This window comes from Scyliorhinus torazame, chromosome 3 (assembly GCF_047496885.1).
Source record: "Scyliorhinus torazame isolate Kashiwa2021f chromosome 3, sScyTor2.1, whole genome shotgun sequence".
Lineage (NCBI taxonomy): Eukaryota > Metazoa > Chordata > Chondrichthyes > Carcharhiniformes > Scyliorhinidae > Scyliorhinus > Scyliorhinus torazame.
In genome coordinates, this window is record NC_092709.1 from 312,471,335 (window position 1) to 312,485,854 (window position 14,520).

The 14,520-nt window shown below is 46.3% G+C and overlaps 1 protein-coding gene across 4 annotated transcripts in view; it reads left to right on the forward strand.

Moving 5' to 3' along the window:
- The window catches only part of rnf212 (ring finger protein 212), a 117,738-nt gene that overhangs the window by 51,484 nt on the left and 51,734 nt on the right, over positions 1 to 14,520 (forward strand). For all 4 annotated transcript variants that reach the window (XM_072497554.1, XM_072497556.1, XM_072497555.1 and 1 more), the window contains 2 exons: positions 8,411 to 8,470; positions 8,680 to 8,732. In XM_072497554.1, coding sequence (XP_072353655.1) covers positions 8,411 to 8,470; positions 8,680 to 8,732 — 113 coding nt within the window. The remainder of the gene's footprint in view (positions 1 to 8,410; positions 8,471 to 8,679; positions 8,733 to 14,520) is intronic.

Here is a 14,520-nt window from a genome sequence, read left to right on the forward strand (position 1 = left end):
TTGGTATTTTACAAGATCGGCAAAAGCGGCTGCTGGAAATGGTGGAGGACCTGGAGAATCGTTCCCACAGGCAGAACGTTCGGATCGTCGGTCTCCCAGAGGGAAAGGAAAGATCAGATGCTGGTGCGTATGTTGTGAGGATGTTCGAGAAAATGATGGGGGCAGAGGCGTTCGACAGGCAGTTGGAGGTGGACCGGGCTCACAGGGCACTTACCCTTACACTTTCCCGTACCAGCCTCCCTGAACAGGCGTCGGAATATGGCGACTAGGGGCTTTTCATAGTAACTTCATTTGAAGCCTACTTGTGACAATAAGCGATTTTCATTTATTTCATTTCATTATGCGCAAGCCCCAGGGTCGTGAGCGCCCAAGGGCGTTAGTGGTGAGGCTTCACCGATTCCTGGACAAGGAACGCATCATGAGATGGGCTAGGGAGACGAAACGATTCGTATGGGAAGAAGCTGAGATCCGGGTCCACCAGGACTTGGAAACAGAACTTGCTAAGAGGAGGGCGAGTTTCAATCAAGTTAAAGCGCCGCTGTATGCAAAGGGAATAAAATTTGGACTTCTCTACCCGGTCCATCTTTCGGTAACCTACGAGGAACGGGAACTGTATTTTGGCTCGCCGGAAGAAGTAGTGGGCTTTATGAAAGACTACAACCTAGGGAACCCATAAGGACTTAATAAAAAGAGAAAACTGGTTGGTAGCGATTTACATAAAAAGTTCTGTGCTGCACCGTAACTTGAGTTACGATGCCCGGGAAGAGAAGGGGGGGTTGTTTTTTCTTTTTGAGTTACCTAACTTTGACCTTTCAGTGTATGTACTAAGATACAGTTTCTTCCTTTTTGTTTGTGTTTGTAAAAAAAAGGTAAAGAAAGAGAAAATAATAATAAAGGGATAAAAAAATAATGGAGGGGGGAGAAGAAGAGTTTTCAAATTAAGATGGTCTAGGAGGAAAGACATCTTTTCAAGTTTTTACACATAGGACCCGGAGAGCTGTGGATCGTACAGACCAATTTCCCTTTTGAATGTGGATGCTAAATTACTGGCAAAGATCTTGGCCACCAGAATAGAGGTTGTGTCCCAGAGGTAATAGGTGAGGATCAGACGGGGTTCGTGAAGGGCAGGCACCTGACATCTAATATTAGACGGCTTCTCAATGTTATAATAATGCCAGCCGAGGGGCGTGAGGCTGAGGTGGTAGTAGCCATGAACGCGGAGAAGGCTTTCGACCGGGTGGAGTGGAAGTACCTATGGGATATCTTAGGCAGGTCCGGGTTCGGGCAGGGATTTGTGGACTGGGTCCGGCTGTTATATCAGGCCCCGGTGGCAAATGTGAGAACCAACCGAATCCGGTCAGAATATTTTAATCTCGGGAGAGGGACAAGGCTCTCCCCATTACTGTTTGCCTGGCCATAGAGCCTTTAGCAAAGGCCCTTAGAGCATCGAGTACGTGGTGGGGAATAGTGAGGGGGGGGGGGGGGGGGGGCACAGGGTTTCTCTTTATGCGGATGTCTTGCTGCTTTATGTAACAGACCCGGTGGGGGGAATGACCGAAATCATGGAAGAGAATTTGGGCAATTTTCAGGCTACAAGCTGAATATGGGAAAGAGCGAGATGTTTGTGATCCAGGCGCGGGGACAGGAAAGGAGACTGAGGGAGTTGCCTTTTAAAGTGGTAGCGGGGAGTTTCAGATATTTAGGGATTCAAGTGGCTAAAGAGTGGGGGCAGCTCCACCAGTTAAATCTGGGCAAAGCGGTGGACCAAATGAAAAGGGATTTCCACAGGTGGGACATGCTCCTGCTGACGTTCGCGGGAATTGTCCAGACGGTGAAGATGACAGTCCTCCCAAGACTGCTTTTCTTTTTTCAATGCCTTCCGATTTTTGTCTCAAAGGCTTTTTTTAGAAAAATAAGTGAGGCAATTACAGGTTTTGTATGGGCGGGGAAAGCCCCGAGAGTAAAGAGGGCACTTCTGGAGCGGGGTCGCGTGGAGGGGAGCCTGGCCCTCCTGTGCTTTATTAATTATTACTGGACGGCCAACATATTGATGGTCAGGAAGTGGGTAGTGGGGGAGGGGTCGGCCTGAGAGTGAGTGGAAGCGGCATCCTGTAAGGGCACGGGTTTGGAGGCTTTATTAACAGCGCCCCTGCCGTTTTCGCCGGCTCGGTACTCTACAAGCCCTGTGGTGGCAGCCCTAAGGGTGTGGGGGCAATAGAGGCAGCAATTGGGATTAGAGTGTGGTCAGTGTGATCTCCGATCTGTAACAATCACCGGTTTATCCCGGGGAGGCTGGATGAGGGCTTCAGGAGATGGCAGCAGGCAGGGATCGAGAGATTTGGGGACTTATTTATCCAGGAGTGCTTTCCGACCTTGGTGGCACTAGTGGAGGAGTTTGAGTTACCGGGTGGGAATGGGTTTCGATATCTTCAGGTCCGGGACTTTGTCCGGAGGCGGGTTCCAAGCTTCCCTCGCCTCCCCCTGACGGGATTACAGGACAACATGAAGGGAGGACTTCGGAGATATATAAGGAGTTGATGGAGTGGGAAGGGGCCCCGATCAGGGAGGTGAAGCAGAAGTGGGAAGAGAGCTGGAAATGGAAAGTGGGAAAAAGCCTTGAGGAGAGTTAATTCATCTTCGCCCCATGCCAGACCTATCCTGATCCAGTTCAAAGTGGTCCACAGGGCTCACATGACGGTAGCCTGGATGAGCAGGTTCTTTGAGGAGGTGGAGGATAGATGTGGGATGTGTGGGGGAGTCCGGCTAACCATGTGCATATGTCCGAAGTTGGGATTCTGGCAGGGATTTTCAGACATTATGTCAGAAGTCCTGGAAGGGAGGGTAACCCCGAGTCCAGAACTGGCAATATTTGGGGTATCGGATGATCCGGGGGCCAAGGGGGGTGCGAGGGAGGCCGATGTCCTGGCCTTCTTCTCCCTGGTGGCCTGGAGACGGGTTTTGCTGGGATGGAGGGACTCGGAGCACCCGAAGTCAGGTGTGCGGGTCAGCAATATGCAGGGTTTCTCAGCCTGGAAAAATCAAGTTCGCCTTGAGAGGATCAACTCAGGGGTTCGCCCAAAGATGACAACCGTTCATCGGCTCCTTCAAAGAAAGTTGAACGTCAGCAGTAAGGGGGAGGGGGAAGAAAATAGGAGGCATGCCAGTGTTAAATAAGGATAGGGAACTCAGTATGCGGGTAGCTAGGAAATAGGGCGCGGGCAGTTGGGGACATTGTTTTTTTGGGGGGTTCTTTTTTTATATGTATATCTACATGTATCGGCCCACGCGACTTGTTTTAAGAAATGTTAATGCGTTAAACTGTGAAAATTTTAAATGCTTCAATAAAATATTTTCAAAAAAAACTACCCTTGTTTTCCTACCATAAAAAACAAAGTCCTGGATGTATCCTTATTTTGGAGAAAAAAGAATAAAAGAGATGTCTGGTTTTTCATGGGACGTAGATGCGTGTTTGTTTGTGTTTGTATCCATAATATTTTTAGAAGTGACAAAACACTTCAAGTAGAACCAAGAAATCCTGTATCCCAGAAGTTAAATCCTTCGGCTATAAAACCTATTATAAAAACAGAAAATACTATTCGTACAGTCAGTAGTTCTAACGATGGGTCAACAACCAAATCTTATCCTTCCTCTTTACAGTTGTTGATCTGCTTTCTATTTCCAGCATTCTGTTTTTATTCATTTTTCCATCATTTCATTTTTCATTTTCATCACAAGCTATTGATTCCCAAGAGCCTCCGATGCAGGCTTTTCAAATGAATAGAGGTGAGGTTCTTGATTGCCTACCTTGCGATGACAAGGTAATTATTTTCAGATATTATTGTATAACATCATAAGCTCAGCTTCACAAAAGATAACATTGGCAATTGTATTTGGATTCCATTGTGATGAACGCTCTACACCTTGGAGAGGATGCAGCTGTGCTTATAAATCCAATATTGGATATGGTTCAAATGAGTTGAAAAAAATTTGAATTGCTAAGGATTTAATTTAAACATAGTCATAATGTGAATATTCTACTGAGGAATCACCCTAATGTTACGCTGTGCAAGTGTGAGACCAGCCAATTGTTTTATAATTAGCTGAATCTGTGCAATGCCTATTAACTATTAACAAACCTAACCTGATTTTGAAACTTAGTAACAACTTGCAGATAGTTGTGTACTCTGCATCAATTCATTCCTGTGAGTTTTGCCAAGAATAAAAGAACACGTAAAAAGTAATTTCCCATAACTATTATGTAGGAATTCTTCCTGGGCTGCTCGCAAACTCACCCTTCGATGAACCACAATAAACCTTTCTCTGTAGAATTTTGACTGTAATATATTTATTTATTATATATTGGCATCTGTCTATCTCAGGAGACAATGGACCGTTCCCAGGCTGTATGTCATTTCTGGATTGAGCATCTTATCTTGTGGAAGCCGATTTGTGATCAGTAGTCCCTTCTGCAATTGGCACAGATGAATAATATTGGCTCGAGGTCGACTGATGTTTTTTCCTTCTGGCAGAATAACAGGAGAAATATCTAGGAGTCAGGCAAACTTGATTAGGGAACTTAAGGTGAAGGAACCCTTTGGGGACCACAATAGGATCAAGTTTACACTGCAGTTTGAGAGGGAGAAGCTGGAATCAGATGTAACGGTTTTACAAAGACATGAGGGAGGAGCTGGCCAGAGTTGATTGGAAGGGGAGCCTGGCAGGGAAGACGGTTGATAAGCAATGGCAGGAGTTTTTTGGGGTTATTCGGGAGGCACAACAGAAATTCATCCCAAGGATGAGGAAACATGATAAGGGGAGGACCAGGCAACCATGGCTGACAAGGGAAGTCAAGGACAGCATTAAAAGGAAAAAGCATACAAAGTGGCGATGATTAGTGGGAAGCAAGAGGATTGGGAAGTCTTTAAAAGCAAGCAAGGACAACTAAAAAAGTGATAAGGGGAGGAGAAGATGAAATGTGAGTGTTAGCTAGTGAGTAAAATAGAAGAAGATTGCAAGAGTATTTTTTTGATAAATTAAAGGTAAGAGAGAGACAAGAATGGACATTGGACCACTGGAAAATTAGGCTGGAGAAGTAACAGGGAACAAAGAAATGGCAGAAGAACTGAATAGGTACTTTGTATCAGTCTTCACAGTGGAAGACAGCAGTGGCATTCCAGAACTTCAAGAGGACAGAGGTGAGTGGAGTGGCCATCACTAAGGAGAAGGTGCTGAGGAAACTGAAAGGTCTGAAGGTGGATAAATCACCAGATGTACTTGCACCCCAGGGTCTGAAGGAGATAGCTGAGGAGATTGTGGAGGCATTGGCGGTGATCTTTCAGGAATCACTGGAGACAGGGAGGGTCCCAGAGCATTGGAAGATGGCTAACGTAACACCCCTGTTTAAGAAGGGAGGGAGGCAGAAGGCAGGAAATCATAGGCCGGTTAACCCGACTTTGGTTATTGGTAAGCGTTTAGAGTCTATTATTAAGGATGAAATTGGGGAGTACTTAGAAGTGCATAGTAAAATAGGACTGAGTCAGCACGGATTCATCAAGGGGATGTTATGCCTGACAAATCTGTTAGAATTCTTTGAGGAGGTAATGAGGAAGTTAGACAAAGAAGAACCAGTGTACGCGATCTATTTGGATTTCCAGAAGGCCATGACAAGGTGCCATACAAGAGGCTGCTAAATAAGATAAGAGCCCATGGTGTTTGGGGCAAGATACTGGCATGGATATAAGATTGGCTGACTAGCAGAAGGCAGAGAGTGGGGAATAAGGGGGTCCTTTTCAGGATGGCAGCCGGTGACGAGTGGTGTTCCGCAGGTCAGTGTTGGGACCACAGCTATTCACGATATACATTAATGATCTGGAAGAAGAAACTGAGGGCATTGTTGCTAAGTTTGCAGATGATACAAAGATATATGGAGGGACAGGTTATGTTGAGGAAGCAGGGAGGCTGCAGAAGGACCTAGGCAGGCTAGGAGAGTGGGAAAGGAAGTGGCAGATGGAATATAATGTGGAAAAGTTTGAGGTTATGCACTTTGGTAGGAAGTATAGATGCATAGACTATTTTCTAAATGGGAAAAGGCTTCGTAAATCAGAAGCACAAAGGGACTTGGAGTTCTAGTTCAGGATTCTGCAGGTTCACTTGGCAGTTAGGAAGGCAAATGCAATGTTAGCATTCATGTTGCGAGGGCTTGAATGCAGGAGCAGGGATGTATTGTTAAGGCTATATAAGGCTCTGGTCAGACCCCATTTGGAGTATTGTGAGCAGTTTTGGGCCCAGTATCTGAGGAAGGATGTGCTGGCCTTGGAGAAGGTCGAGAGGAAGTTCACAAGAATCATCTCTGAAATGAAGGACTTGTCATATGAGGAATGGTTGAGGACTCTGGGTCTGTACTCGTTGGAGTTGAAACTTGCTAAGAGGCCTAAATAGAGTGGGCGTGGAGAGGATGTTTCCGCTGATAGGAGAAATTAGAATCCGAGAGCAATAGCCTCAGACTGAAGGGACGACCCTTTAAAACAGAGATGAGGAGGAATTTCTTCAGCCAGAGGATGGTGAATCTGTGGAACTCATTGCCACAGAAGGCTGTGGAGGCTAAGTCACTGAGTGTCTTTAAGACCGAGATGGATAGGTTCTTGATTAATAAGGGGATCAGGGGTTATGGGGAGAAGGCAGGATAATGGGGATGAGAAACATATCAACCATGATTGAATGGCGGAGCAGACTCGATGGGCCGAAGTCCTAATTCTGCTCCTATGTCGATCTAATGTTCCATCTTCCTGTGGACCTCATGGAATAATCATTTCAAGATTTACTCGAACAAGACTTATGCCCAGTTAGCCCCTACTGAACTAGGGGCATACCCTAGGCACTAACCATGGTCCTGTAAAAAGAGATTGGGGAACTTGGCCTGTTTTCTCTAAAGTTTCGAAGAATGAGAGATGATCTCATTCAAACCTTAAAAATACTTAGAGGGACAGACAGGGTCGATGTAGGTAAGATGTTTCCCCTGGTTGGGCACTCCAGAACCAGGGACACAATTTCAAAATAAGGGGGATGCCACTTAGAATTGAGATTAGGACAGTTGATTTTACTCAAGAGGGTTATGAAGCTTTGAATTCTCTATCCCAGAGGTCTGTGGAAGCTCAGTCATTCAGTATGTTTAAAGCAGATATTGACAGAATGCCACTGGCATAAAGGAACAACAAAGAAAATTACAGCACAGGAACAGGCCCTTCAGCCCTCAAAGCCTGCACCATGCTGCCCGTCTGAACTAAACCCCCTTGCCCTTCCGGGGACCATATCCCTCTATTCCCATCCTATTCATGTGTTTGTCTAGATGCCCCTTAAAAGTCACTATCGTATCTGCTTCCACTACCTCCCCCTGCAGCGAATTCCAGGGTCCCACCATTCTCTGTATAAAAATACTTGGCTCGCACATCATCTTTAAACCTTGCCATTCGCACCTTAAACCTATAAAGTCTGGCGGTCACTCATCTATATTCCTGTACCTTGGGTGTGACCACGTCTCTCTAACTTCTATCTATGAAACTTTCTGTCATTTGGTCCTCCAGCTGCTGCTCAAATTGATCCATTCGTTAAGTCATCAAGTGCAGCTGGATATACTTCCAGCAAATGTAATTGTCAGGGATGTTGACAGCATTCATGATTGACCACATGACGCAGTCAGAACACCAAGCCCCACTAATGTGGGAATACTGTGGGGAAAAAGGCATTGAAGTGGATGATCGGCCATGCAGAGCTGTCTGGATGGACTGAATGGTCTATTCTTATATTCATATGGGTAAGCTAGGAACGTTGGTGGATTTTGTTGGATCCAGGGGGAATATCGAAGAGATCTAGTATACCCAGCAGGGATAGCAAAAGTGATCCTAGAGCCTCACTTAAGTATTATTTTGTTTCAATCAATGGAGATGATATTGACTTTGGGTCATCGTGCAAAACAATCAATATCAGAACACGCACACACTGTTTGTATATCTTGCAATTGTAATTTCCATCCTGGAACACTTTGCTCCTCTACTCTCCTCTCCAGAAAGGAGATGAAAGTGCATCCAACGATCTCCAGAAACTCCCAGAAGATATGTTTTTCAGTTCCCAGCCTAATTTCTGGCTATTTGACTAGATTCCCACTGAGTGTACAAGCAGACATGTGCTGAAAAGGTTGCTGATTCTCACCCACACATTGATGCAGCAAGATGATTTGTTACCTTTTCCAGTCTGAACATTTTATTATATTTGTTGTGAATGTTATTCTTGGATGGAAATTCATCGTAGCCCAGTTTCAGATGGGAAGGTGGCAATGTGTATCTGCAGAAACATTTAAAAAATATGTTGTTCAAAAGAAATTGTAACTTTTGTTGACAAAAAATGCTTATTGTAGGGTGGACTGCCATCTGAAGAATGCTGAGCAGGATAGGCTTTTCTCTCGCCCCGCTTCCAGGTACGTTTCACAAGAGGACCTGAAAGATTTTATTTCGATTTCTAAAAAGGTTGTCTGGTACTCTGGGATAACCCTGTGAAAGTTCACCCGCATAACCATCAAAATATATTTTTGAGTTGCGCCTTAGGATGGAATTTGCCTACTTGTATAAATTTATAGTTGGTAAATGGAAATGAACATTGTTAATAAGTCTTTCTATTTGGTATTAGACAACAAACACCACGATTGGCTACCCCATCTTCCATAAGGGAGTGTGTTTCAAGTAAGTAGCACTGTTCACCATTAACCCTTTCAGAAGAGTAGAACAAAAAGTATAGGGCGTGATTTAACGGGGAAAAAAATCAGTGTCTGCTTTTGTGCATATATAGTGGGGTGTTTCTCGGCGGCTGCAGTGCTGGGAAACACCCCATTATTTACCGGCACTTTGCCGGGTTATGTTTTGGCCTCGGTGAGAAACGTCCTGTCGAGGCCACACGAACAAAATTTCTTGCACTGACAACCTCAGCTTGCCAGTGGCAGGAAGAGCACCCATCAGTTTGGGTGCCATTTCTAAAGGCAACCCCGATCTCTTGACCCCCCTCAGCACCCCCACCACAGTCCCCGGACCCCTCACTGCGCCTATTCTGGGATCCTCCTTCCCCCCCCCCCCCCCCCCCCCCCCACTTAAGGTAAAGGCACCCAGGGCCTGACCCTGGGCTCGAGCAACCTGGCACCTTTGTACTGCCAGCCTAGCATCCTGGCAGTACCAAGGTGTCTGAGTGCCAGCGGGAGTGCCAGAGTACCACCTTGCCCAGAGCCCGACCACGGACACCCCACGCCCACCCCTTAGGTACTGTTGCCGATTGGTCCATGTTTGTGTGGGCCAGTATTAAACGATGCCCAGTCGAGGCCTCGCTGCGAAGGCCATTAGTTCCTGGGCCCCTGGAGAATACGGTGCAGACGTGTATAAATGAGGCAAGTGGCTCATTTAAATATGCTGATCTGGATCACGCCGAGTGAGGACAAGATCCTGATCGCAACTTAGCGAGACTTCTTGCGAGATTCAGCGGCTTATTCGCGTCACAAAGTCGGGCGCACCAAGGCCGATAAATCCAACCCATAATGTTTATTCAGAGAATATAGGGCCACATTTTTTTGCTCATTAGTAGTCAATGAGCAGAAAATCTAGCCCATAATATTAATCTACAAATAAAAAGGAAACTTGTAAGGGGCAACGAAAGGAGTCCATACCAAGTTGTAGAGAAAAGCAAACTTATTTATTTAACACGTTAAATATTATGTACAGCTCCAGTAGTTCCCTACTGGGTCTTCTCTAGTCGGTGCTTGACTAGCCGATTCGATTTATACAAAAGCTGTGTTAAAGGTCCCCTTTTGATTTGATTTGATTTATTATTGTCACATGTATTAGTATACAGTGAAAAGTATTGTTTCTTGCATGCTGTACAAACAATGCATACCGTACAGAGGGAAGGAAGGAGAGACTGCAGAATATAATGTTACAGTTATAGCAAGGTGTAGAGAAAAGATCAACTTAATCTCAAAAGTTTGATGGCAGTAGGGAAGAAGCTGTTCTTCAGTCGGTTGGTACGTGACCTCAAACTTTGGTATCTTTTTCCTGACGGTAGAAGGTGGAAGAGAGTATGTCCGGGGTGCGTGGGGTCCTTAATTATGCTGGCTGCCTTTCTGAGGCAGCGGGAATTATAGATAGAGTAAATGGATGGGAGGCTAGTTTGTGTGATGGACTGGGCAACATGCACGACCTTTTGTAGTTTCCTGCGGTCTTGGGCAGAGCAGGCTACATACCAAGCTGTGATACAACCAGAAAGAATGCTTTCTATGGTGCATCTGTAGAAGGTGGTGAGGGTCGTAGCTGACATGCCAAATTTCTTTAGTCTTCTGAGAAAGTAGAGTCGTTGGTGGGCTTTCTTAACTCTAGTGTCGGCATGGGGGGACCAGGACAGGTTGTTGGTGATCTGGACACTTAAAAACTTGAAGCTCTCGACCCTTTCTACTTCGTTCCCATTGATGTAGACAGGGGCATATTCTCCACTACGCTTCCTGAAGTCGATGACAATCTCCTTTGTTTTGTTGACATTGAGGGAGAGATTATTGTCATCGCACCAGTTCACCAGATTCTCTATCTCATTCCTCTACTCTGTTTCGTCATTGTTTGAGATCCGACCCACTACGGTGGTGTCATCAGCAAATTTGAAAATCGAGTTGGAGGAGAATTTGGCCACACAGTCATAGGTGTATAAGGAGTATGGTAGGGGGTTGAGGACACAGCCTTGTGGGGCACCAGTGTTGAGGATGATCGTGGAGGAGATGTTGTTGCCTATCTTTACTGATTGTGGCCTGTGGGTTAGAACGTTCAGGATCCAGTCGCAGAGGGAGGAGCCGAGGCCAAGGCCACGGAGTTTGGAGATGAGTTTCGTAGGAATGATGGTGTTGAAGGCTGAGCTGTAGTGGATAAATAGGAGTCTGACATAGGTGTCTTTGTTATCTAGGTGTTCCAGGGTAGAGTGCAAGGCCAAGGAGATGGCGTCTGCTGTGGACCTGTTGCAGCGGTAGGCGAACTGCGGGAGGCTGCAGTTGATTCGTGCCATGACTAACCTTCCGAAGCACATCATGGTGATGGATGTCAGAGCCACTGGACGATAGTCATTAAGGCACGCTGCTTGACTTTGTTTTGGTACAGGGTTGATGGCCGTCAACTTGAAGCAGATAGGGGCTTCACATTGTTGTAAAGAGAGGTTGAAGATGTCTACGAATACCCCCGCCAGCTGATCCGCGCAAGACCTGAGTGCTCGTCCGGGTACCCCATCCGGGCCAGTGACTTTCCGTGGGTTGACCTTCGAGAAGGCTGCTCTGACGTCTGCAGTGGTGATCTCAGATACAAGTTCATCCGCGGCTTCTGAGGCGGATGGCTCGCTCTCGCTGACCTCTTGCTCAAAGCGTGCATAGAATGCATTGAGCTCATCAGGGAGGGGTGCATTGGAGCCGACGATTTTACATGCCTTCATCTTGTAGCCCTTTATGTCTTGCAGACCTTGCCATAGACGGTGTGGCTAGCCTGGGACTCGAGCTTGGTCCGGTACTGTCTTTTGGCATCTTTGATGGATTTCTTTAGATCATATCTGGCTTTATTGTAGAGGTCAGGGTCGCCTGACGTGAACGCCTCAGACCTAGACTTCAGCAAGCAGTGGATATCCCTGTTCATCCAGGGTTTCCCGTTGGGAAACACGTGGATTTGCTTCTTTGGCACACAGTCTTCTACACACTTACTAATGAAGTCAGTTACTGTAGTGGCGTTCGCGTTCAGGCTGGTCGCACAGTTTTTAAATACTGACCAATCCACTGACTAAGCAGTCACGTAGGAGATCATCCGATTCCTCAGACCAACAATGCACAACTTTCTTTGACGGATTCTCCCGCTTCAGTTTTTGCTTATAAGCAGGGAGCAGGAGCACAGCCTTGAGATCAGATTTGCCAAAGTGTGGCCGGGCGATAGAGCGGTAGGCATGTGTGATATTTGTGTAGCAGTGGTCCAGGATGTTTGGGCCTCTGGTGGAACAGGTGATGTGTTGGTGTTAACATGATAGTAGGCTCTTGAGCTTGGCCTGATTGAAGTCCCCAGCTACAATGAACAAGGCCTCGGGATGTTTTGTTTCAAGGCTATTTGTGGTGGTGAATATTTCGTCCAGTGCAATTTTCATGTTCGCATGGGGTGGGATGTAACTGCCGTCATGATAACGGAGCTGAACTCCCGCAGATGGTAGTAGGGGCGGCATTTTAGTCAGGTATTCTAGGTCCGGAGAGCAGAAACTCGCCGGTGTTGCTACACCTAGGTGTTGATTAGGAGGCAGACCCCACCTCCTCTTGCCTTGCCTGAGGCTGTCGTACGGTCCATTCGGTGGATTGAGAAGCCCTGTGGGGGTAGGGCACAGTCCGGTGAAGCAGGAGTGAACCATGTCTCCGTGAAACAGAGCACACAGCAGTCCCTTAGTTCTCTTTGAAAAGTGAGTCTGGCTTTAAGTTCGTTGAGCTTGTTTTCTAGAGATTGGACATTAGCTATGAGTAAGCTTGGCAGAGGGGCTTTGGGGCTGTGTTGTTTCACTCTCACCTGCAGGCCTGCACGTTTTCCACGCTTCCTGGAGTGACTGCTTCTTTTCGAGCCTGGGAGACGGTGAGAGTATGCAGTGTTAAGGGAATAGTTGTGTCCAATGAGGTTATTCACTCTGGTTGGTGTGTGGATGGAGGATTTGTTACCTTGCTTGCGGTTCCTGCGTCGGTAGGTGGGTCTGCGCGGTCGAGCGTCCGGGTCACTGTCGGGCTGCGATTTGTCTTCACAGGTTGGTGGATGTCCAGACCACGCTCCGGCGTGGATGGGGTGAAGGCCGGTAAGTGGATGACGTCTCTGGGATCGCGGTTGCGGATGAGGCGATGGCCGGATCAGTGTGTTGGGGGCCGCAGGGTCCTTTCCAGATCGCGGTCTTCCTTCAGAGGACGGAAGATCATTAGACCTGCAAGTAAATTTAAAAGAGCAGTATTAGTGATTGTTAGGCTGTGGGAATTGACTTTTAGGAGTGTGGGGCGATTGTAGAGGGGGGGAGTGGAGGGAGAGCTTGGGGCCTGCAGGGGGTCGCAGCTCTCCGGGTCAGTGGGGTTGGAAGCTGGGGGGGGGGGGGGGGGGTGGGGGGGAATGGAGGGGCTGCAGCTGCTGCGATGCTGGTCTGGTCGTTGCAGAGCAGCAGAGTGGAGGTCCTGGCTTCTGTGGTGTTTTCCAGGTCTCTGGGAGCTTGTAGAGTGAAGGCCCTGGCTTCTAGGGTGTTTTCCTGGTCTCTGGCAACCGCTATAGGGGAATTCCCAGGCCTGGTAGCGGCAGCTGCTTACACGTGGTCGGCTGGTCCGGGTCGATTTCAGGTCGTCAGTTTCAGGTATCTCCAGGGCCCTAAAGATCGCTAAATCTGTAAGTAATTGAATTAGAACATTGTTAGAGAGTTTAAAAGAGTTAGAATGAAGTTTTGGAAGCATCGAACGAGAGTAAAAGATAGAATTAGAGGGTATACTGGGCATAGCTTGCAAGAAGTCGCCTCGCTCCGGCGTCATCTTTTTCGAGCCTTATTGGCTGCCCCCTTATTGGGGTAGTTTGTAATTTGCAAGGTCCATGGAGTAGTGACTCGTCCCTACCCCATGTGACCTGTGCGGGCATAACAGAAACCTACACTTGTATCACACTTTTAACATAGCAAATATTAATAAATGTCATGTTTTGTAAAATTCTTATTTTACAATCTGCATTTTGAATGAAAATACTCAAGCACTTTTACCAGTACATATTGAATAGATGATTGCAGTCGTGTTATGAAAGTTCCAGCAATTTAGTGACTGCATTTTAGTTTCAGCAGTTAATACAGAACTTGCGTTTAATGCAGCAAGTTTGATTATTTATTATGTGCACTTTTTGCTACACTTTGAGGCATGCGATTTAGCACCTCAGCACTGAAAGCGAATGTTGCTGGCATTGATTTCAGATGCTAGCTGGCACTGTGGAGTATTACAACTGTGTGTACACACCATATCGCCCAGACGCTACAATACAAAAATGCCAATATTGAACCGAGTAATGGTAAAACACAGTGGCAAGAATAAAGTACAGCACACATCACTGATGAGCAATCCCTGTCAATGAACCAGAAAAAAAAAGCCAAATAAACAGCAGAACATGAAACGTAAAAATGAAAATTTAAATTAACAAGCATAGGAAACAAAAAGAGAACCAACGTTTCAGATAGCTATTGAATAATAAGTTAAAAGGGTTGTCTACTCTACCCACTCTTACTTTATTACTCCCCAGTAACATCTGTGAAAGAACCTCAAACCAATCCTTTAACCAATTGACCCTTACAGCAGAACTTTAAAATGAAAATGAAGCTGTCATTTTCCCTACTACAGAGAAAATCTTCCAAAACAAGAAAAATCGAGAGTAACTTCAAACTTTGACATGAGCATAAAATTGGTGCTATTGGATTAATCACCTGCATCACACC